The following is a 22,131-nucleotide window of genomic DNA, read 5'->3' as shown; positions in this document are numbered from 1 at the left end:
GCGGTGGCTATGCAAATTCTCACGAATCTGCCCAGCCCGCCGTTGACTCATCCGGCATGCAGCCTCAACTTTTCATAATCCACGACCAACAACTTTTCATCGCTCCAAAAATTACCTTCAGGTCGAAGGCTCCTTTTGTCGCCAATTTCCTGATGCTGCTGATCTCAGCGGTTGAGAAGATCTCGCGCTGTTGTCGCGATTGGAATTCTCATATCTTGGCTTCCGCCAAGCCGAGCGCTCACCGTTCTCCTTCTCATTTTGCACATCCGAGGCTGTCGTACGATCCTTGAGCTTGTCGGGCATACTGCGAGCAATGTTAACACGCAGACGACCGGCTCCCCAGACCTTGCGGTCCAGCGCATTCCTTGCTGCATCGGCCTCTTCAGCTGTCGCAAAATCGACAAAGCAGTAGTGGTGTTCGCCGCCCTTGGCCCTAGTAGACTCATGGGGAGTGATGCGCTTGCTGGTGGCTAGTCTTTATCGTCGAAGTCAAGTTAGCAGCGACATAGGGTAAGTTCACCATCGCTGGCGACTGGAGGGGGTTTCCTACGGCTTGTGGCCCTCAAGAATTTGTTGCAGTTCATCTTGGTGTTGCGCCTGATCAACCATCGCGCCCAATCCTCCAACATAGAGTCTCCTGCCATCCCCTTCCGTCGCAACGGCCTCGTCGAAGTGCTTGATGGCACCGTAGGGTCCGCTCTCGATGCCGCGGTTCCTACCGGTCCGCGCTGGTGATCTGCCAGCCTCGTCACCACCCTCACCCCGCGATCCTGACCAGTCTCCCCACCTATTGAAGGAAGACTCTCTGTCGCTTTGCCATCGACTCCGGTTCTGCTTCTTGGGCTCGCATGGGCCGACCTTGAGTGGTCTGCCACGGAGGCGCGCATCAAGGGAGGACAGTGCCCGTTCGGCGTCTGCGCGCTCGGCGAAATCGACGAAGCAGTATCCGGGATTCCGAGCCGATACCGGATCCATGGAGATGTGAATTTTTTCGTATCCTTCAAAACCATTGTCTTTCAGCATCTCCTCGATGTCGACGGGCTGGATGCTGTAGAGAAGGTTGCCTAGATAGATGCGCCGGCCCTCCTCCAGGGCGGCGGGCTGCTCCGATGACGAGGTCATGATCTCAATTGATGAATCCCAATGATAAACGAGGTTAAAACCATATAGCTCGCAGCCGTATGTCTGCCGACCACGTGTCGTTGGGATGGATGTGAAGGATCAAAATTTGAGAAGTCTAATGAGGGGCATGAACCAAATACACAGTGGGGTAATTCGCGTTTTTGCGGCTAGGGTTCACCGGCACAGAAAAGCTTATACTTCGTTCCATTGGTCAGTGAACAATGGATAAAAGTGATATATAAAGGCTCTCAAACTACAAGGTCCTCATAACTTAATTGAATCCATTAAAGAGGGATGGTATCGAAATCCGACCCGAGAATAAGCGCCTCAAACACCCTCATAGCCCAGCTCAAAGAATGAACACGGGCTGTCTGTTCCCAATCAACTCACTTTTCGACACTTGCACATCCTTCTTGTCGAAATCGTGCAACATCAACCAACAAATCATCCTAAATACGAGTGTATACCAGATTGCCAAACGCTGCATTTCGATGTGGTTGGGTACTATCGTTTCCCACTGTGGCAGCTCTGGTAACTTGCTTGGCTGCGGAAGTTCCGGCTGATCACTCGGTTGCTCAGTCTCGATCCGATGAGGCCACGTCTTGACCCTGCTGATGCCGGGCGTGGGAGTCGAGTCGTCTAGAGCCTTGGTTGAAGATTCTTCGGGGTTAAGTCTCAACGGCGACGGAGCGATTGCGCTGCCGGCGTGAGGTGAGCCGTTGCCCAAGCGGGATCTTCGTTTCTCTGTGTCGTCGTGTATGGCTCTCGAGACGACCTCGTCGTCTCGCTTACCCCTCTTGGTAGAGTTGGTAGGCACCACACGCCAAAGTATGCGCTCGAAGTATGTCTCCATGAACCTTTGTTCTCTCATCTCAAGGGGGATACCAAGCAGGTCCCGAAACGAAATCTGTTCTTTTCCCCTTTTATCCGGACTGTTGATGGCTGCCAATACTTCCTGGAGGTGACGACGTAGCACGTCAAGCACAATTCCCTGGTCTCGTTTCTTGAGAGATTTGTCTGCCAAATCAATAGCCTTGTGCAAAAGACTCATTCTTTTGCTTGTTAAAGGCGGGTTCTCGTCAAAGTCGTTGCTCATCTCCTCCGCTGATTCTGACAGAGCTCTAATATCCTCGACGGCAGTTTCAACCCTCTCATCGATGACGGTCTCCGCCTCTTCTTCGACAACTGCGAGATCGTTCATTAACAGTCCGCTAAAGGCGATAAGCAGGCGCTGGAGCGACAACGAATCTCTGTCCCAAGAAAAGATTGTTGGATTAGGCAGGAAACGGAAACATCTTCCTTCAATGTGCAAAACTCGCGCGAGCATGCCGATGACTTCGAATGTAACTGCCCAAAAATTAGCTGAAATTGCACAAACCGCACATATTCGCTCGATAAACTGATTACATACCAGAAAAGAGGTGCCGGTCTTTCTTTCCTTCCCTGTAGAAAAGTGTGGTTTTGCCGTTGCATCCTATCTGAGTCAAAGTCTCCGCAATGGCATCGCGAGTGCTCAGTTGAAGGATTTCGACCTTGGTTCCAGTCCCTGACGACGTCTTGAACTCCCTCTGCCACTCCAAATCTTCGTCGGGATCCTTCTTATCTCGATAAAAAGTTGGCACTCGCCCAAAACAGAGCTCCTTCACTTCTGATGTCGGGATAACTCGTCGCTCCTCAAACACAGTGGGACCGGTTTTCTCGAAAACAAAGACGACGCCCAAGTCAGGTACACGTGAGCCAGTCAGACTATAACCGTTTCCTTCCGCGCGGTACTGGTTGTTGTCTCGGTCGAAGACTCTCCAATAGAGTCCAAGTATCGCTGCCAGCTCAACCAGATGAGAGATCGTAGAGGTTGCATAGGGCTTCTTGATGGAGGGGTTCGCATCGAAACTTCTTTCCTTCGCTTGTACTTTCACGGCCAAAGTCGGCTCAGGCAGGTCCGGAATGATGGAACTTGGCAACCATTCTCCTTGGAGCTTCTTGCACTCCCATTTTTTGGAATCCTTTTCCATTCTTTCAAGGGCGATCAGGAGATAGACCCACGTTGCTAGCTCATTGTTGACAGTGTGGACCTTTTCAGTAGGCTTAGACGGCTTTTCGTCGTTGGTTCCGCTGGCTGGTCCAGGCTTTGGGAATATCTTGGCATATTCGAGTCGGTTCTTGGTACAACTTTTCTCAGTGCCCTCTACGGACCACATCTCTCCTTTTTCAGGTTTATTCTGGTTGTTCGGAGGAGCCAGAAAGATGATGGGCGCCTCGAACCTAACCTCGAGACGTAGCTCCTTGAACTTTGGCCGTTTTGTCGTGCCTTTCGCCCATCCTCCCATCACGTCTTCGGTGCAATTGGGAAGTCCTTTAGCCGACGCAAAGATCGCTTGCATGATCTGTAGAGTCGCTGCAAAGAGAGCGACTACCGAGACGACGAGAGCAACAATCGCAACAACTACGTCGCTTCCTCCGTTAGCATTGCCATTGCTGTTGCTATTGTCGCTCGGGCTATTACTGGAATTGCTGTCGGCCATCTTGACATATGTTCACCCCGTGAAACACCGCACAAACAGATGACGAATGCGACAGAGACCATCAAAGTCCGAGAGCTTCGCCAAGCTATCCCGTACGGCGGGGATCGAGGATGAGATCGGTGATGCTACCCCGCCGAGGAAGATTCCGTTGATCACCGGCAGAAGTGGGTCGCAAGTGGACGAGCCGGCGCCGGAGTTGTGAGCACGTGGGCGGCGGCGACTAGCCGTGTCTAAGACCAAATGTCGGTGAAGGGTGTCTGGTAGTTTAGAACACCATTGTTTCGACTAGAGACAACGTTTTCATCGAGAACGAGACACAAGTAAATAGGTCAAGGAAGAGGAAAAGTCGAGGACGATGCTTTCGTAAACTGCCGCAATTGATGATTTTGCGACGGTTCGCCCCGTCTCACAGGATTCGAGCTGCAGCTGAAGGCCGCTTATGCGCCATCCCTGAAAATGCGCAACATGAGGTCCAGCTCAGCCCATGGCGCAGCCCAAAACAGTCTGAAAGGGACACCGCGGATGTACGGGTTTTGCGGCCAGCGTAGACTGCCTGATAAGCAACAAAAGTAAGTAGTGCCATTGGTGGCCTTCTTCTGCGAGAGACTTGCCGTATAACCAATTATTCTGCCCGGCGACACAGGTGCGTCATCATGTCTCAACCATTGGGCAGTGCTCAATTGGAGAAGCTGGCGACTATCACATCTCACCAACAGCACTATTCTGGCTCAAGCAGCAGGCTGCGCAGAGCCTCCCTTCTTGTACGAAGGTTCTGAAGCTCTAGCTGCGGGCCTCATGAGTTCTTGCATGCGAATTTGCCCATTGGAGTCTGCCTGACCAACCTGTCGCACGTCAGACGTCATAAGCAATCTTTGAATTCTGACTCAGAAGCCGACCGACAATACCGATCGGCCCACTGGACCCAATGCCCGACGCATTCTCTGCCAACCCCTTGATTTCGGTCAACTTGCGATGATCAAAATGAGGTTGGAAGGAAATATTCAGGTGCCTTCCACTTTTTTTTGAGATTGGTGGTTTGGAGTTGAGTAGAGTGTTGTTGTACTGAAGGGTTGAACCCTGGCGAGCGGTTCGTCTGATGCTTTCGGGATATAAGGGAGTCTGTGCATAGTGTTATGCGGGACGACGGGGCCATGCCTACATTCTAGAAGGATAGCTAATAAGAGATCTCCGGCAGCAGTATCCTAGCGACACATCAGCCAAACTTGTCAATCTCAAAGATGGTATGCTCGCTAACCATGGCTCGCCTTTGCCGACCTGGAATGGAAGCAGAAAACTGCTCCCTTGGAAAGAGACAAGAATATGAAATTTGGGATCTTGAGCGTCATTATGTGTCTCAATTCGTGGTATTCTAGCTACTTAGGTTTTAAACAAAGAAAATTACGCTTCGTTAGTTCTTCAATATTCCGTGCTGGCTCGAGTGATTTGATGCACTCTCCAAATCATCAGGGAGATGCTCGTAGGGCCCGGCCTTGCGATCTGTGTCTTGCCTGAATTCCGACACAATCACCTCTTTCGTTTGCATGATTCCCTCCATGGGACCCAGCTTGCGTCGTGTGCTCATGGCATAAGCCTCCTCCTCTGCATTCCCGCGCCGGACAGTGGACCGATGCGTAGAGACGTTGGTTCCTCGACCGTAATAGTGAAGTCCCGATGTTCCGCCGTGAGATTTTGACGATGACTTTGCTTGCCTCCTCTTGTTCCACAATCCGTACAGTGTCGGCGCGTTGACGACAATCGCGGCGGTGAGCAGTTCGGTGCTAGCCCATGTCGTTCGGTTGATTTGACTGTCCTTGTTCGTGATGTTGATCGGAAGTCGAATGACGGTGATGGCGATGATGAAGACGCCGAGCGTGAAGAGCGCGTACAGCTGGATCTTGCGTTGCCAGGGGGTCTTCAAAGAGAAGACCAGGGGAAGTGGTAGTACGAGCAACATAAAGTCGGTGACGATGTTGAGGACACCGACGACGACGAGTTGCATTTGTGCCTTTGAGCATGCGCCTGCAAGGGTTGAGGGTCAATAATCAGAGTTCGTTCCATCCCATCGGCATGTCTTGCATGTCGGAGAATTGGCTAGTCACGTACCTGGGTCGGGAATAACCTGCCAGTAGAGGTGGAAGGGATTGCATTCGCTGAACGTCGTCACCTGGCAGGCGACGTAGGTGCAGAAGAAGATGATGGAAAATGACCAGATGGTGATCTTCTCGAAACGAAGATTCAATAATAGTCGACGATAGACGTCCAACAGGACGAGCTTCTGAAGCCAGAGGCTTGGGAGAATGTCAGTATGATTGATCGTAAAAGTCTAATAACCTTCCTGACTCAAACCGCTGCAGATTGTGACCACAAGGCCCAAAGGAGCGCTGAAGTCCAGGGTGGTTGAGGGTGCACGGTGATGCAAATGGGGGCAGCACTGACTAGGAGTTATAAAAGACCCGGTTCACAATGGACAGTTTGCTGCCGATCTCCCGCCTGTAGATCTCCTCGTCGGTAAACGTGTGATTCTTTCGATATGCTGCCGATACGTTGTTCGTGCCCCAAGTCAAGACGACGTGGATGAGGCCGAGCCGCGTCAGAGCGCAGATAATAGCGGCGACGGTGAACCAGTCGCCCAGGTTGTATTCCTGTCTGGAGATGTGCACCTTTTTCCAGACCAGCCGAGCCACCATGATAATAAGAGCCAGGCAGCTGAAGAGCCAATGGATGAGTAGCGTCGGGTCGTCCATGGCCGGCGAGTGTCCGAGGCTCCGGGGGGTCGACGAGACGATGGGACGGGGACAAGACAAGACAAGAGACGAAAAAGAGAGACGACGGAAAAAAAGGAGCCTCTCGAGAAGAGGAGCGCAGGTTCGGGGGCAGATGATGAACATTATTATCTTCTCGGTTTCACGTCTACGTACTCATCGCACTAAGGTAGGGGAGAATAGGGGGCCTTGCTAGCTTGATACGCAAAGTCTCCCGATCCCAGCTTGCCCGAGGTACTGACCTGCTGTGTGAAAGGACCATCATACCATTCTCAGAAATGTTTGCGGGCGTGACCAGTCTCTGGGGAGTCTGGGACCTTGCCAATGCTTGCAGAGCGGCCAGAGCCTTGCAGAGAAAAGAGGAAAAAGATGGTCCTAGATGAAAGGATCAGGGCTTGAGACCTCCGGAGTTTGGATGCTGCGAACCCCAACTTTCCCTGGTGGTGGTTCGGATGCACGTCGGCTGTCGAAGAATCTCCATAAGATGTGTGATTGCGATGATCCACCGTGGGGCTCTTCCTCGCAGCTTGTGCGGCACGTACGCTTTCGTCTGTGTGGTCTGTCGACTTCTAGAAGCCGAGGAGGGCCGATTTGCGAGAGCCTGAGAGAGGAGACGTCTGGAGTCTTGACCCAGATTCGCCTGTGCCGCTGTGCCGCTGAAGATTTGCTGCAGGATTTAGAGATGCCGAGGGAACAGGTGGAGCGCCAAAAGTCTTGCGTTGTAATTGTTCAGGTACATCTTGGACAGCCGATATTGATAGAAGTTTGTTTTGTTTGAGTTTGACAGCTTGACAGTGACAACTCTTTTTTGCGCTCAGATGTTCTCAACGGCTACCAACGACGGGAGCGACTGCTTAGCCGATCGAACCCCAACTCTCAATACGGGCATTTGCTAGTCTCATTCGACTGCTTTCAACGAACTTCACTGAACTGAGTCTAGTGGCGGCGGGCGGCGTTGAACTTTACGAGTTTCTCCCCGGCTAGGGGGTTTATCGGAGCAAAAAAGCTCACCGTGAAGAGAACGGGAATGGGCTGACCGTTGGTCCGCCGGCTGCTAGCATCACAGCACTAGTGAGTGCCGCCACAGTCGTATTCCACGTATACTTCGATGGTTCCCCTCCTCCAGGATCCAAGGCCGGGTTAGACGGGCTTGGCAGCCTGTTGAAGAGCATCTAGGTGCCAGGATGATGGGATGTACGGATAATGGATATTGTTGTGCAGACCCGATTTATTCAAGAACCAAAGATCACAATAGTGGGAAGAATGCCGGGTTTGCGAGATCATCGTAATCAGGACTTCGCCCCGCCGCTAGTTTGAGTTGATCAACCGAATCCCCCCCACGTTACGTTGAAGCGATTTACGGTAATAAGAATGTCGTCTTTGGGTCTCTTGGCTATCCGCTGCCCGGCACATGGCTTTGACAGAATATTGACGGAACTTAGCCCCCAAACATGCCACATAGGGTCAGATTTCCTGCCTCAAGAATTGGCAAGAGTCAGTCACGTCGTCCAGAAACGTTCTCTGCCTGTCTTTTCTGAGGCTTTCTCTGCTCAATGGCGGAGATTAATGCTCGGGCTTGATCCGTAGTCAGCGGCCTAGTGGTAGACTAATATCCACGATGCCGGACTGATGCAACACTTGCTCCATTCTATATGAGACCACCGGGCGTGGTAGTCCCCCGGTCCCTGTCCGCCCGCTGACTCGCGCACAGAACACCACTCTAATATGAGCCAACTTGCTCTTGTTGATGGAGAAAATTTCCAGCGGGAAAAGCTGTTCGCGGCGGTGCGCCTCCTTTTGCGGCTTGCCTCTGTCCCACCCCCCGACTTCCGCCGTGATATCATCTCGTCCGCTGGGACCGCTGGGCCACAGCCCACCTCGACGGTCCTCGCTAGAGATCGGGACCTAGCCGCGTGGCGTTCTTGTTCTCAACCTTTCGGCTGACTGCCGCTCTTCAGACACACAGACCGAAGCGGGTGGATGCCGCTCGCCGGGCCCCCCAAGGCGCCCAAGGTCTCCAAGACCGGGCTTAATGTCGTATCACCCTTCCACGCCTCCATTCCTTGATTGTTCTTCTCCATCAGCCCTATCTTAAAATCACTCGAGGATGGACCCTTTATGCCAGGCTAGCGGAGCACGCGGCAAGGTGATTTTCATTCATTAAAGAAGTCCCAATTGCCACCCTCCCGTACCGCGTGGCCCAAAGTTTAATCCCCTGCTCAACCGCTGTCGCTCTTTTCAGTCCTTTCCCGGTTCCTGCAGCTCGCGTCCGTCCCTTTATTTTCCTTTTTTACTCGTACTCTAATTCCAGAAAGACGGTACCATTCCTGTCCGAGTGTCTCACTTCCCAGGCCATCTACGTGACACGCCCGACGCAGCACAACCATGCAATTCCTCAAGTTCACCGCTGCGGCCGCCGCTCTGTTGGGCCAGGCTTCCGCGTTCCCTCCCGGCCCTGGATTCGGTTTCCCGGGTGGCGGAGGAGGTCCGGACTCTCAGCCGGATAGGGATGGCTGCGTCGACTCCGAGGCGGCGTACATTCGCTCCTACTTCTACGTCGGAGGCGGGTACGTCGACGATGGTTCCGGTGGTCACATCTTCCGCGACCAGATGTACGTTGAGAAGTTGCTCCCCACGACTGGAGTTTCCCAGGAGACGCCGATCGTTTTGATCCACGGTCAGGCCCAGACGGGTAGCGTAAGTTTTGCAGATCTTTCCCAGCGGGATCCTCCCTCGCGATGTCATAATATTGAATATTCGCTGACACTCCTTCCCTCAGAACTTCTACAACAAGCCCGATGGCGGTAGAGGTTGGGCCTCTCACTTTGTGAGACAAGGCTTCGAGGTCTACATCGTCGACCAGACCCTCCGTGGCCGCTCCGCTTGGATGCCCGGCTACGGCGCCTCCAAGCCCTCGACGTACTCCGCCGAGATCATCCAGCAGCGCTTCACCGCCGTCAAGGAGTACATGCTCTGGCCCCAGGCTGTGAACCACACCCAGTGGCCCGGTACCGGCATGATGGGTGATGAGGTCTTTGATGCCTTCTACAGCTCCAACGTCCAGTTCATCAACAATGCCACGTACCAGCAGACGACCGTCCAGGCCGCCGGTGCCGCCCTCCTCGACAAGATCGGCAGACCCGCCGTCGTTCTCGGTCACAGCCAGGGCGGTCTCATGCCCATCATCATCGCCGACGCCCGCCCCGAGCTGACCAAGGCTCTCATCCTCCTCGAGCCTACCGGCCCTCCCTTCCAGGAGGCCGTCTTCAGCAACAAGTCCGCCCGCGCCTATGGTCTCACTGACATCCCCGTCACCTACTCCCCCGAGGTCACCGATCCCACCACCGACCTCGTTCAGCAGACCTACCCTGCCAAGGGCGAGAACTACGTTCAGTGCGTTCTCCAGGCCGAGACCCCCGCCCCGCGCCAGCTCGTCAACCTCGCCGACAAGCCCATTCTCCTCGTCACCTCTGAGGCGTCCTACCACGCTCCCTATGACCACTGCAGCGTCGAGTTCCTTCTTCAGGCCGGCTGCAGCAAGACCGAGCACCTCGAGCTCGGCGAGGCCGGCTTCCACGGCAACGGCCACATGTTCTTCATGGAGAAGAACAGCTACGAGATCCAGAAGACTCTTCGTGATTGGATCCAGGCCTTGTAAGGCTTTGGCGATGCTGTCAAAGCGGGCCGATGGAGGCGGAGGAGGAAGAAGAAAATTGAGTGATGTGCTCACGTGTGTGCGTTTTGTACGAAAAGAAGCGGATACCCATAGACGATGAATATCATAATCTGGTAATGACACGCACTCGGTAGTCTCATCGCCTCCCAGTCTCCTATCTCGATCGTCGAGGTTGGTTCGGATTACCGTTGTGACATCCGGAGAGATCTGCCCTTAAACTGTAGCCACGTGCCCGTTGATCCCAGTGTCGGCCGAGTCATCCTCCATGTCCGAGGGCAACGATCTTTAACACGTTGACGTGGGCTGAAATGTGACTTGAGCTGTATCTTGACAGCCTGGTTGAAGAAAAGATCGTCGCTGGCAGGGGAGGGACTTGTCAATATTGCTTCTGTCCCCTCCCGTTGAGTCGTTGACGCCATGTCATCTTGTCCCCGACGTGGGAGATGAGTAGCTTACACGGACCAGATCTCAGACAGGCAAACGGCCAAAGACTAAACCTCGGACTTGGACTTGCACGCTCTTAGCTTGCCTCTGCACCTTTGCCTCACAGACTTTGCGCTTGGAGCATCATGTTGAGCTATGGCATCGCCAAACATCGCAGCTGCACCTCAATGGCGTTTCGACTAATGCAACCCATCTCTGTAACAGACACCAGCACGGTTGCTAAAAGGTGCTGGGTCTATGGTTTAAAATGTAGATACCTGCCAAACTAGAAGCTAGAAACCTTCTAGTTTCTTGGGTGACTAACAGACTGCTTCTGCCCGTGTTGAGGACGATCAGAAATGGCGACTACAACTAGTGTTATCGCGACCAAGGAAGCGAGCAATGTGGCCGCAGACTCGGGCCACTACACGATTGTTCGTAAAACGAGTATGATAAGTTGAGACAATGAGAGTGTGCTCACCGCTAATCCTATTCAGCAAATCTCGACCGCATGTTCTACGTCTACCACCGCCTCGGGATCCAATCCAACGTTCTAGTCGCAGCTCGCTACGCCTCAGCCCAACCGGGCAAGCAGCGTCTCATCCTCTCCGACGACGCAGTCTTCTCAGCTCTCCACGCCGTCGTCACCAAGTTTCCAGAGCTTGGTCTCGTTGGAGTCGTAGAGCCCGCCGCCGAGGAGGGCAAGCACCTCCTGTCTCTCGCGACACTGAACGAGGTTAACCTCGATCGCTGCGTCGAGTTCATCGACGACGAGACAACTCAAGTCAACGCCGAGTTCCTGGAAAACCTCCACGGAAAATGGCACTGGGCTGATGGTGCAGTCGAGGCCGGCGTACCCTGGTGGAAAGTCATCGTCGTCGGACGCCGAGACGTCGTCTTCGTCTACCACCACCTCGTCTGCGACGGCGCGTTCGGCATGACATTCCATCGCGAGCTTCTGGATGCTCTCAACGCATCAGCCGTTTCCGACACGGGCTCCGCGTCCTCGCGCATCATCGAGCTCGATCCCGACAGGGTACGTTTGAGCATGGCCCTCGAAAACGTCATCCACAAGAAACCAGCGGTCCTGGGCGTTATCTACAACCTCCTCGTCTTCCTCTTCTACAGGTTCTTTTACGCCAAGAAACTCTTCTTCGTCAACTTCCCCAAGCCGAAGGAGCTTCTCAAGGACCCGATGGCCGTCGCTGGGCCCGCGGATCGTACCGTCACAAAGGTAATGACTCACCGCATCCCGTCTGACAAGATGGACGCCATCATCAAAGCGTGCCGCGCGCATGACACAACCTTCACGCCATTCCTGGCTGTTGTCGTCGCTGGCACCCTCGCAGCAGACTTCTATCCTCACGCAGAAGTCGGATTTACCCGGTACGCCGTGGATATGCGCGCCACGGGCTGCTTCGACACGGCCTCCCCGGACGAAGGCAAACTGCTCAACTTGGCTGCAAGTCTCCCTGAGCCGGAGAAATTGAGAAAGTACCGCCAGGCCTTCTCGGCATCGTCCTCCGTGGGCGACAAGCAAAAGGGACTTGCGGCAAACGTGGACTCAAAAGCCGCCTGGGACCTCGTCCGAGACTACGGAAGGCGAATGGTGGAATCACGAAGCGGCGGGGACGAGTCTCACCTTTACAAGGCCTGGATCAGCGGCAATGCTCTGGGACCAAGTCTCGAGGAGTTCGCGGAGAAGTTGCCGTCGATGGGACTCTTCATGCAGAACAGCTTTTCGGTCTCCAATGTTGGGTGCCTCAAGACCGCGCCTCCGTCTTCGAATGTTGAAGAGCCGGTGGTGAAGATTGAGGATGTGCAGTTTTCAGCCGGCCCGGTACAAGGTGCCGTCGGTTACCATGGTATTGTGTTCAATGTGGCGGGAGTTGCGGGCGGTGATACTGTCATTAATGCTTGCACTGAAGGAGGGATGGCGCCGGAAGGAATGGTTGAAGCGGTGTTGGATGGTGCTATGGCTAGAGTCAATGCATTGTTGCAGGAAGAGAGTGCTCCAAAGGCTGGCAATGACCGCAAGGGGTTTTGGCATGCCTTTGGTTGAGTCGAGAGTAATCATATTGATCCAAAGATGCAATGGGTACATACCAACTGCGACAAACTATGTTCACAGTCATGATCAATTGATCAAAATCAACAAGCTTTAAGGATCGCTCACATGCTTTATATCGAACATGATCTCCCATGAGAAACAAGCTTCAATATCTGCCGGGTCTACTAGAGAGATGTGGATCTGTATGCGCATGGCATCGTCACTGAGTAGGGTACCTAGTCTTTTCAGATAGACATCGGTCTTCGATGGCTGGTTGAAATTCGCCAGGTATTTGACTAAGTAGTAGAGAGTGCTCAACATCATTGATTACTTGATTTAAACTCAAGCCGAGTTGACGTGAACTCTGAACCCCATCTTGACTACTTTCCAGCCAACCTAGTCTGCCATGTGATGTCTACATCTCGTAATTAAGGCCATTTATGAGTTACTTACTATTACAGAGCTTAGCTAGTTAGGAACTCAAGTTCCTACCTAGGCGGGTGGCGATTCTTTGTAGAATTAGTATTGACACATCGTAACAATAACCCATCTCAATTCAAGACTGCGAATAGAACTTAAAGAAAATGACAAATCCCGCCCAATGTTGCACATACTTGACGCCGAAGGTGTGTACAGCGTCGAATAGTCTTGTCCAATGCCTCAAGTAAACCCTGATAGAACGGGTAGGCGGCATCCCGTCTCATTAGAAACGCTGGTGGGTTCAACCTTAGACCACTACAACCGATCTTCAAAGTAAATAGGAAATGATTCGATGTTATGTTCCGGTAAGTCTGTCAAACAACTTCGTGAGACAGACCCTCACCCAGCATCACAAAGACAAGACCTCTCTTGCAAAGCTGACTTCCCGCCAAGGGACACATCACAGCCTAGACTCATCGGGGACCCATCACCAATCCAGTCCAAAAGAACCCACCCAGTGTGCAGTCAGCCGCCGCAGCCGACCCCCATGCCAAATCCAGCTGTATCACCCGAGAAGACGCAATCTAAATCTCGCACATTGGCATTCTGCATCACAAACCAACACGAAAAACCTATCAACTTGCCATCTCCGGCAGGTCGAAGCATCGAGAACACCAGGCCCGACGACGAAAAAAGCACCAACGAAACCGGTCCCAATAAACGGGGATACGGATCCTCAGGAATGGGTCGGCTCGCTCGTATCCACCGTATCTGAGGTATCTGCTTGGCTGCGCACTGGGTCCCCCCCTTCGCAATCACAACGCTTACGCAGGATTAGGTAGCCACGAGAGAGAGAGCCTGGTTCCAACAAGAACGGGGGCCCCATGTGGGATATCCGTAACTGCACTCCGTACATCTGCACTTCCGCAACCTGCAGCGGAGCCTGCTGCCTGCATGTTTGCTTGTCTCTCAGAACTCTTAAGCTGCTCGAAGAGGCGCAGACGGCACAGCTGCTTGAAGACTCCGGGAGCCTTGCGTGCTTTGCCCGTCACAGATGTTTGCCTCTAAGCGCCCCCCCCCCCAGAAACCCGGTCGGAATACCCGTCGAATCGAGGCCTGCAGCGGGAACATGGGGGGCGCAGTGGGTTGTGAGATTTGTTTGCCTGCTGTGCCGTTGGGATGCATATCGTGAAAGTGATTGTTGGAACCGGGGTTTGGAGGTTTTTTGGTGATATTGTGGACTGCAGTTACGATTGTTCCTGGCGAAGAGAACCGAGAGACTATTGAGAGCCACCTCGCTTGGCGGGCACGCAGTGCGCTGCATGACGGAGTTTTGGGGGCAAACGGGTTTGGTATTAAAACGGTCGTCAGCGTCGTTGGTAATGTGCCTTTTTTCAAAGCTTGTTATTCTGCAGCTTGTTGTTCTTCAGCTTGTCATTCTTCAGCAACAGAAACTTGGGCCATCGTCGACTTCATTACAGCCAACACTGTATACACTTGCAGGGATGGCTACCGCGGACGCGTTGATTGCAAGTCTTCAAGACATCAACGGGGAGAGCTTCACAGATAAGGCAGAGAGGATACGAGCCAGGGATGCGCTATATGATGCGTTGAGGAAAGTTCAGACGCCGTGGGATATCGCGTGGGATCACATCGTGGTCAAGGGCGGCGGGAACGCGGCGATCAAAACGCTCATCGACGCTGGCGTGTTCAAAAAGTGGCACGAGGCTGGTGGTGAACCCATCACCTGTACCAAGCTCTCAAAGCTGACCGGCGCCGATGAGCACCTCATCCGTATGTCAAAACAATCCAACATCCGTTCGAAAGTGAGCAGATACAGTGCTGACCCGGAAAATAGGCCGCATGATGAGGGCAATAGCAGGCCAACGCCTCGTCATAGAAACGGACCTCGACACCTACGCCCGCACGCCTTGGGCCAGAGCCCTGGGCGAAGACGCGCCGCTGCCGGCTATGTACGGCGGCTTCTACGGCGAGCTGACGAACCCCATGTTCCGCTCGCTGCCGTACTACCTCAAGCAGAACGGGTACCGGAACCCGACGGACAAGAACGACTGCAACTTCCAGCACTGGCGCGGGCCCGACGCCGTCTTCTTCAAGTACGTCGGCACGAACCCGCTGCTCACGTCCGACTTCAACGACGTCATGGAGTGCCATTCGCGGGATAACCTCACGGCGTGGACCGAGGTGTATCCCACGGAGAAGATCATCGAGGGCGCGGTCCCGGAGAGGCCGTTGGTTGTTGATATTGGCGGCGGGAAGGGCCATGATTTGAGGAAATTTCATGTTCGGCATCCGCAGGTTCCCACGCGGCATCTCATCCTGCAAGACTTGCCCGATTTCCTGAAGGATGTCAAGCCCGATTCCGCCTTCACGATCCAGGCGCACGACTTCTTCACGCCGCAGCCGCTGCGCGGGGCGAGAGCGTACTTCTTGCACAACGTGCTGCACGACTGGCCCGATGCCACGGCGGTGGATATCCTGAAGAACATTGCGAGCGCCATGGAGAGGGGTTACTCGAGGCTGCTGATCCACGAGAGCTTGATCAGCGAGCGGGCGCCGCTTTCGAAGGTGACGGCAACGGATATGATTATGATGGCGGGGCTGGCGTCGGCAGAGAGGACGGAGGAACAGTGGCGGGAGCTGATTGCGGCGGCGGGACTGCGGGTTGTGAAGATCTGGAGGCCGGTGCAGGCGGTTGAGAGTGTCATTGAGACGGAGTTGGCTTGAGAGATTTATGGTGGAATATGCTCGGGGCTTCTGCTTTGAGTGGAAGAGTTTTTTATTGTTTGAAGTATGTGTAAAGTTTAGCAAGCGTATGGGATGGGATGCAGGTCTTTGGTTCGATTGATGCTATACTTGGTCGAATGTGGTGAACTCTAATTTTTGCGTATATTATGCTCAAGTCTGGCGGTTTCAATATCTTGAGGCGTAAATGACCATCGTGTGGCTCGACACTGCTACTTACTGCTCGCAGAAGACAATTCAAAAGTCAGCCTTGTCTCGTTGATGTGCAAAGATCTCTAAAGCTGTTGGTTTAGCATGTCAGTTACTACCCTTAGTCGTACCCGCTCCCAGCAATGCGTCAGAAGTCTGAAGGCCCAGAAATGAATAACTTTGAAATATCATTGGTGATGTGTATGCTTGTGGGCAGCTCGACGGCATGTCCCTTCTTGGTATCCTTTTATACGCCATGTGCTGGCTTTCTTTCGCCAAACAGCCCCGTCCCTCTATCCTCCTGGCCCCTCATCGTCGTCACGTTCTCGTGTTGCTCGTATGCTAAAGTGTCTCCTCAGGTTTACTGGCGCGCGGCAAGAGCCTCGGCCGCGTGGCGGTCGTGCTCGGCAATGTCGATGGCCTCCCAGGGGTAGTTGATCCAGACGTCGCCGACGGTGCGGGCGGCGAGGTAGTGACCTGAGGTCATCATGTCGGAGGGAAGGGTGCCCTTCTTCGCCTTGTCCTTGTTCTGTATTCCGTTGCGTTAATACGTTGGAACTCAAACGAGGTTTGCGGTTGCTTTGGGGATATGACTCACGTGCAGAACAAAGATGCCGAACTCGGTCTTCTGGCCCTTGCCGAGGCGCTGGCTAGCAGCCTCAACATCCTTCTCCAACTCCTTGACGGCGTACTCGAGGGTAGTGCGGGTGTCATCGACCTCGTCGACAATCAGGATGCGCTTGCCGACGAGGTTCTCCATCTCGCCGATAGCGGTCAGGTCAAGCCATTGCGTGCGGGTGACCTTTGTGCCAGGAACCTCGGGGACGCCCGGGGTAGAGTTGCCGCCGAAGGTCTCGGGAAGGCTCTCGTACAGAGAGAGACCGATGGCCTGGATGGGGATGTTGGGGTTGCCGGGCTTCTTCAGGAAGGAACGGAGGATACGGGCGGGAACGTAGCCGCCGCCGCCGATTGCGATGATGAGCTGGGGCTGGAAGGTCTCGAGGATCTTGACGGCGGACTCCTGGCAGAGGTTGTGCACCTGGAAGAAGGAGAAGAGTTGTTAGCCCATGTTTTGCGACACCTTGCACGAACATGGAGATCACTGGAATAAGAAAGCAATAGCGCTAGGGGTCTGGAAGAAGGAAGGAAAAACATACATCGTTGTACGTGACGTAGAGCTTCTCGACCATTTTTGCGGTGTTTGGAGGGGTTCTTTGACTCGAATTCGGTCGGTGGACGGGGTGTACTGCGGGGTAGGAGGAATGCTGCAGATTTGGAGATGTCTCTGATGTCTGGTATTTGAGAGGATGTAGAGAAGAAGAAGGAGAAAGAAACGAGAAAGATGGATCGTGTATATGTCGGGGGGAAGGAAATATACAGAAGCGTGAGTTTAAAGTGGAAAAGAAGCTTAAGTAGGGAAGAAATGGGTACCCAAGATTTCTGCCAGTGAGAGAGAAAGAGAGTGCCGCTATTCACACGCGAGACGAGGACGGAAGAAAAAAAAAAAGATGCGCGCGCCAGGCTGCCAGGACCCCTCCATCCATCGATGAGCCAAAGGGGACCCCGCCATCCAAACATGAATGGATGGGCCATGGCGGCGGGCACTTGGGAGAGAAATTTTGTCTGGCGAGCCCCGAGCCCCGCGATGACCAGCGGGTTGCTTTAGGCCCACTTTGGCATGGATCTGGCTGCTGCGCCCCGGATGCCAGTCATCCGACTGTGGCTTGTGAATGGCTGCTGACCGAGAGGCGTCACACCGAGGCCTCGGAGCCCGCCGTCGTTCTCGGTGAAGGAGCCCACTTCCGGTGTTAGTTTACCAATGAAATCGGCGTGACTCTCAAATGGCAGGGATCAAGTGTTGCGCTCCTTCCAAAGTTCCTTCCCGTCCCAAGTGAGGAAAGAGCTTGGTGCTGAATTTTCATCCCCTGCCACCTGCCCCTCGTGCCATTGAAGATTTCACGATAATTTCCAGGCTCAGAAATGACGCTGTAACTGTCGCTGCGTTCAACTTTGGTCCAGTCAGCATCGAGTCATGAGACGACGAGAGTCTTTCCAATGTAGATGTAGAGTTCTCGATGTGGAGAGTTTGAATATGATGACATGCCAGTTTCGCCCCACTACTTACTGACCCTGGCCGCGGCAGCCGATGGGAATGTTTGCTGCTATGTTCTCGACGGTCAATGATATTCTCTTCCATCGGAGACGACTGGGATGTTTGGCCCTGAAGTCCATAATCCGGGTCAAGTACGCGTTCACATGCTCGGTCTCCTGATATCCTTGCTTTTCTACTACTTTAGAAATGGTCTCTGGGCGCAATACGATGGATCACTCTTCATATGGCACATCTTGAGTGGCATAGACTATCGTGTCTTTGCATACCTGAGCTCTGGGTATCCCTTGGTGATAACTCATCAATCCCAATAAACCTCGTGTCCTCGTTAACGCAGCAATCACCCTCCCAAAAACAAAGCTCAAGACCAAGCTTGGCACAAACATAACCTAGAGCGTCTTCAGACGCGCAATCAGAGCCTCCATGAGCAACTTCCTTAACTCCTGATCCCGATACGATCCCTCGGGCGAAATCTCCTCCTTCCACTGAATGATAGCTTCGCTGACAATCAAGTATGCCGCCCAGAACGCGTCAAAAATGCCAGGACCAACGCCAGGCCGCGGGAAGAAACGCTCGTTCTCCTAGATGTATCCAGCCGGATCTCCCACGAAACCGTCTTCGTTCCCATTGGTTGCCAAATCGTCCATGTTTCCCAGTCCGCACACCCAGAGCTGCGGCTTGTCGTGCGCTTGATCATACGCGAGCCGGAACTTGACGTTACGGGCGTCCTTCTGTAGATCGTGGTGAATGATGGCGAGCGCCGTGCCCATCTTGCGCGCGAGCTCGAGAACGCCGGGACGACCGATGAATGTGAGGAGCTGATCGAGGTAGGCTGGTCGCGTCGCGAGGTTCGGGTGTCCGTTGAGCATCTCTTTGACCTCGGGCGGCTGCACCAAGCCAAGCCAGATCTTCGGGTGAAGGTTGTAATTCTCTGGCATGTTGAGGGCCTCTTTCTGGAAGCCACGGCCAACGGTATGGTCGATGATGATACGGATGATGGTCGGCTTGATCGGTCGCATTCTCTGCATGACGAGTCTGCCTTGCATTTCGGGAAACGGTTCCATGAGCTGATCAGGAATGTGGCTGGAGCCATCCATGCCCTTGATGAGTTTGAATTGGCGCGGCGCGGCCGGGAGTACGAGGCGCGAGAGGTAGGGGTGGTCGTCTCCCAGAATCTCTTGGACTTGCTCGGGAAGCGCGTTGGACCAGTGGCTGAGGAGCGTCGCAAACTCGTCGGCAGCGAAGAATCCCTTGCTCAACTTCTGGTAGGAGGATCGCTCCTTGAGGGCTTTGCCATCCTTCAGCATGTAGACCTGCGTCTCCCACGCCCTCGAGTGGTAGATGAGGCGGAGTCGGGCCGAGTGAGCGGGAGGAGAAGGCGGGCGAGCCCTCTCGTGGGGGAGGAGCAGGTCCTCCGGCGGGTCGAGGTTTTCGTCGTCGTCTTCGTCGTAGTCGTCATCCGACGAGGAGGAGGCATCTTCCCAGCCCTCCTCCTCGCGGATGACCGGCAGCGGAGTGATTGTGCCTCTGCATGCCATCTTTGGTGGTGGTGAGGTGGTTAGTTTGGAAAGGAGGAAAAGAGGGAAGAGGATAAGTACCTTAAAAGGTGACCATTGGCACCCTCAGGTGCTTAGTCGTCAGTATCCGCATTCATCCCACGGGTTTGAGAAACCCTAATGAGGTCGGCTTTGATGAATTCGGCAGGCAGGGCGAAGGCCGGCTTGTTGACAGGAAGTTGAAGTTTTGCAGGCTTGCGTCGGCGGCTAATAAAGGCAGGAACCCTCTCTTATCACTTTCCGTGACCAGATCGTTCGTATTCAAAACACGACAACGAATACGAAAACGACAACGAGCAATGATGGAAAGCAACGATAATGACATGGGGCAAAGAGAGTGATAGGAACTCGAGGAGGAAAGTCGGAAACGGCCATGAGCAGGGATAAAAGGCAACGATAATAATATGAAGTAAGGACAGTGGTAGGAACTTTAGAAAGAAAGTCAGAAACGATAATGAGCAATATTGAAAGCAACGATAATGATATGGAGTAACGACAGTGATAGGAACTTGAGGAGAAAAGCCAAAAGAAGAATGGGCAGGGCAACAATTGTGACGGGGTCTTTTGGGAAAGGCATTCAAATACCTTGTGAATGTTCACTACTGATGATGGGCCGCGACCACTCAGGTCCGCGATGACCCGCAGGAGCGAGTCACTACTATGAATACCGTGGCTGTCGTTCAAATCCTGTTGAGAGGCCAGAACTGAAACCTTTCATAGTGCCGCATGTGTGAAAAGGCTGAAAGAGAAGGCAAGAAAGCAGGCTGAAGTGTGAGTTGGTGAAGGCAAGTGTAATAATGAGACGAAATGTAAGAAGAAGGGACTGCATGAGGATGAAGATGTAAATCAATAAGGTCAAGGCAAGAACGGCCAGTTGATATCTGACGCTCATAGTTCTGCTCAAATAGTCTGTGAAGATTGTGGCCTTTGCAACGACGTGTTTTAGCCCTCCACTTTGACATGTGACAAATCGACCTAGGTGACAGATGTGCCACCCCTGATGCTCTCTTCCCTGATTTCAGTTTCTTCTTTTCGGCCACATCTTGAATCAAGACAGGAGCCGACAGTTGAGCCAACAGGTAGCAAGGGCGAATGTGGCGGTTCCTTTGCAAGCGAATATCCCGACACCGGAGCTTTCAGAATCTAGTACGATCGTGGTATCGTGTATTGTAACAAATGTCTATGGATGACGCTGATGATGGCTTTTGAGGACGATTGCCTCCGACGCAAGCTATGAGACGAAAGAGAAGAAGGTAGAAAGGACCGAAAGACCAAGTTCCGTGACCCTCAGCCTCCAGTTGTACCCTCTTTTTCATGTACAGCTTTCAGCTTCTTCTCCGTCTTCATAAACTCTCGGATGCCTACTGGGACATCGTCATAAAGCTTCTCGTCCCACATATTCTTCGCAATCTTGGGATCTTGCGGCACCCAATTGGTGTCTGAGCCGCCGCCGTCGTCATCCATGGTATTCGAATCATTCGCGCTCGCGCCTTGCTGCTCCTTCAACTTCAGCTGTGCCTCCGCATTCGCCGCCGACCAGTCTTCCATCTCCTCCCTGTACCGTTCCCACACGCAATTGACGCAGCCGCTCATGCAGCAATTATCCGGCTCATCCGGCCGCGGGGGGATAATCACCCCCGCTATCGTCGTGCTCTTGGAACGCAACTCCTCGAGACGCTTCTGGCGCGCGGCAGGGCCGGCCAGGGCGGAGCCGAAGACAATAGCGGCTTTCTCAGCCGCGGTTTGCGGCGGCGGCGTCGGCACCGGCTGTGCGGAGAGAGCTTCAGCAACGGGTTCGGTGGTTTGGATTGGATTTGGGCTTGGGCTGGGGGAGGGAGGCGACGTCTTACGGCCTTGCTCCTGCTTGTGGACGGAGGAGTTTGGGGGCTCCTCGGGCTTCACATCGGGGATGGGTTGGGGGTCGTTGAGGATCGCATCGTAGTAGGCACCCAGCGGATGCGCTTGGGTCTGGGAGGGCTCGATGGGTGCCGGGCCGGTTTGCGACTGGCTCGTGACGAAGGCACCTCGGGGCACACGAGCGATGCGCGGCACGAGAGGCCGGAGGCGGGGGAGGAATCTGGCGGGTGCTGACATATTGAGTGTGCTCCGTTGGTATGTCCAATTCTAGGTGGGTTGAAGCTTGGAGATGGGCATTGTTGGGGTTGAGTGAGGCGGCCTGCTGTCACTGCAGAGGCGAGAGAGACCAAGGCGATTGGAATGCGGTCATCAAAGCCTCGGACGTCATCGGTCTCGATTCGCTGCTTAGGTAAAGAGGGAGGCACCGTCACGTGCTCTCGCGTCTGCACTTGTACTCCGTACCTGGGTATCTATGTGAGGTCAGGAAAGAACTATCAGTCCAAACAATTGCTTTCATTAGTAAATAAAAGAGAAAACATAATCGCAATATTTCTATCAACATTATAGACCAAAAAACAGAACACCGATCTTAGACATGGTAGACATTGGGTCAGATAGATTTGGGGGATACTTGCACTTAGACACCCGCTTCATCGAGCTCTGAGAGGACCTCCCCTG

The 22,131-nt window shown here is 53.7% G+C and overlaps 9 protein-coding genes across 9 annotated transcripts; 3 read left to right on the top strand and 6 right to left on the bottom strand.

The window, feature by feature from the left end:
- Positions 1-117: 117 nt before the first annotated feature.
- On the bottom strand, positions 118-1,122 carry HER10_EVM0000022 (modin; the record flags this gene model as incomplete). The annotated part of the gene is made up of 2 exons (XM_035469820.1): positions 118-475; positions 551-1,122. 2 exons carry the CDS (start codon positions 1,120-1,122, stop codon positions 118-120), a joined length of 930 nt encoding a protein of 309 aa, XP_035333627.1.
- Positions 1,123-1,471: 349 nt separating this feature from the next.
- Positions 1,472-3,644, bottom strand: HER10_EVM0008960 (modin; the record flags this gene model as incomplete). The annotated part of the gene is made up of 3 exons (XM_035478465.1): positions 1,472-2,469; positions 2,534-3,565; positions 3,626-3,644. 3 exons carry the CDS (start codon positions 3,642-3,644, stop codon positions 1,472-1,474), a joined length of 2,049 nt encoding a protein of 682 aa, XP_035334232.1.
- Positions 3,645-5,052: 1,408 nt separating this feature from the next.
- HER10_EVM0012458 (uncharacterized protein) lies at positions 5,053-6,388 on the bottom strand (the record flags this gene model as incomplete). The annotated part of the gene is made up of 3 exons (XM_035481853.1): positions 5,053-5,663; positions 5,748-5,932; positions 6,081-6,388. The coding sequence occupies 3 exons, from the start codon at positions 6,386-6,388 to the stop codon at positions 5,053-5,055; spliced, it is 1,104 nt and encodes a 367-aa protein (XP_035334483.1).
- A 2,403-nt stretch (positions 6,389-8,791) lies between these two features.
- Positions 8,792-10,064, top strand: HER10_EVM0003970 (uncharacterized protein; the record flags this gene model as incomplete). Its single annotated transcript, XM_035473630.1, has 2 exons — positions 8,792-9,103; positions 9,186-10,064. 2 exons carry the CDS (start codon positions 8,792-8,794, stop codon positions 10,062-10,064), a joined length of 1,191 nt encoding a protein of 396 aa, XP_035333887.1.
- An 800-nt stretch (positions 10,065-10,864) lies between these two features.
- On the top strand, positions 10,865-12,567 carry HER10_EVM0006834 (uncharacterized protein; the record flags this gene model as incomplete). Its single annotated transcript, XM_035476408.1, has 3 exons — positions 10,865-10,952; positions 11,003-12,258; positions 12,331-12,567. The coding sequence occupies 3 exons, from the start codon at positions 10,865-10,867 to the stop codon at positions 12,565-12,567; spliced, it is 1,581 nt and encodes a 526-aa protein (XP_035334079.1).
- A 1,519-nt stretch (positions 12,568-14,086) lies between these two features.
- On the top strand, positions 14,087-15,723 carry HER10_EVM0001380 (O-methyltransferase; the record flags this gene model as incomplete). Its single annotated transcript, XM_035471128.1, has 2 exons — positions 14,087-14,769; positions 14,834-15,723. Exons 1-2 carry the CDS (start codon positions 14,298-14,300, stop codon positions 15,721-15,723), a joined length of 1,362 nt encoding a protein of 453 aa, XP_035333719.1. The 5' UTR covers positions 14,087-14,297.
- Positions 15,724-16,291: 568 nt separating this feature from the next.
- HER10_EVM0002696 (phosphoribosyl transferase) lies at positions 16,292-17,120 on the bottom strand (the record flags this gene model as incomplete). The annotated part of the gene is made up of 3 exons (XM_035472398.1): positions 16,292-16,459; positions 16,529-16,969; positions 17,088-17,120. 3 exons carry the CDS (start codon positions 17,118-17,120, stop codon positions 16,292-16,294), a joined length of 642 nt encoding a protein of 213 aa, XP_035333806.1.
- Positions 17,121-18,621: 1,501 nt separating this feature from the next.
- On the bottom strand, positions 18,622-19,578 carry HER10_EVM0003791 (uncharacterized protein; the record flags this gene model as incomplete). The annotated part of the gene is made up of 2 exons (XM_035473455.1): positions 18,622-18,858; positions 19,012-19,578. 2 exons carry the CDS (start codon positions 19,576-19,578, stop codon positions 18,622-18,624), a joined length of 804 nt encoding a protein of 267 aa, XP_035333877.1.
- Positions 19,579-20,883: 1,305 nt separating this feature from the next.
- Positions 20,884-21,690, bottom strand: HER10_EVM0007766 (oxidoreductase-like protein; the record flags this gene model as incomplete). Its single annotated transcript, XM_035477311.1, has 1 exon — positions 20,884-21,690. The coding sequence occupies one exon, from the start codon at positions 21,688-21,690 to the stop codon at positions 20,884-20,886; it is 807 nt and encodes a 268-aa protein (XP_035334139.1).
- Between the last annotated feature and the right edge of the window lie 441 nt (positions 21,691-22,131).

This window comes from Colletotrichum scovillei (genome assembly GCF_011075155.1).
Source record: "Colletotrichum scovillei strain TJNH1 chromosome Unknown Contig00005, whole genome shotgun sequence".
Classification (NCBI taxonomy): domain Eukaryota; kingdom Fungi; phylum Ascomycota; class Sordariomycetes; order Glomerellales; family Glomerellaceae; genus Colletotrichum; species Colletotrichum scovillei.
This window is presented reverse-complemented; position numbering and strand designations above follow the sequence as displayed.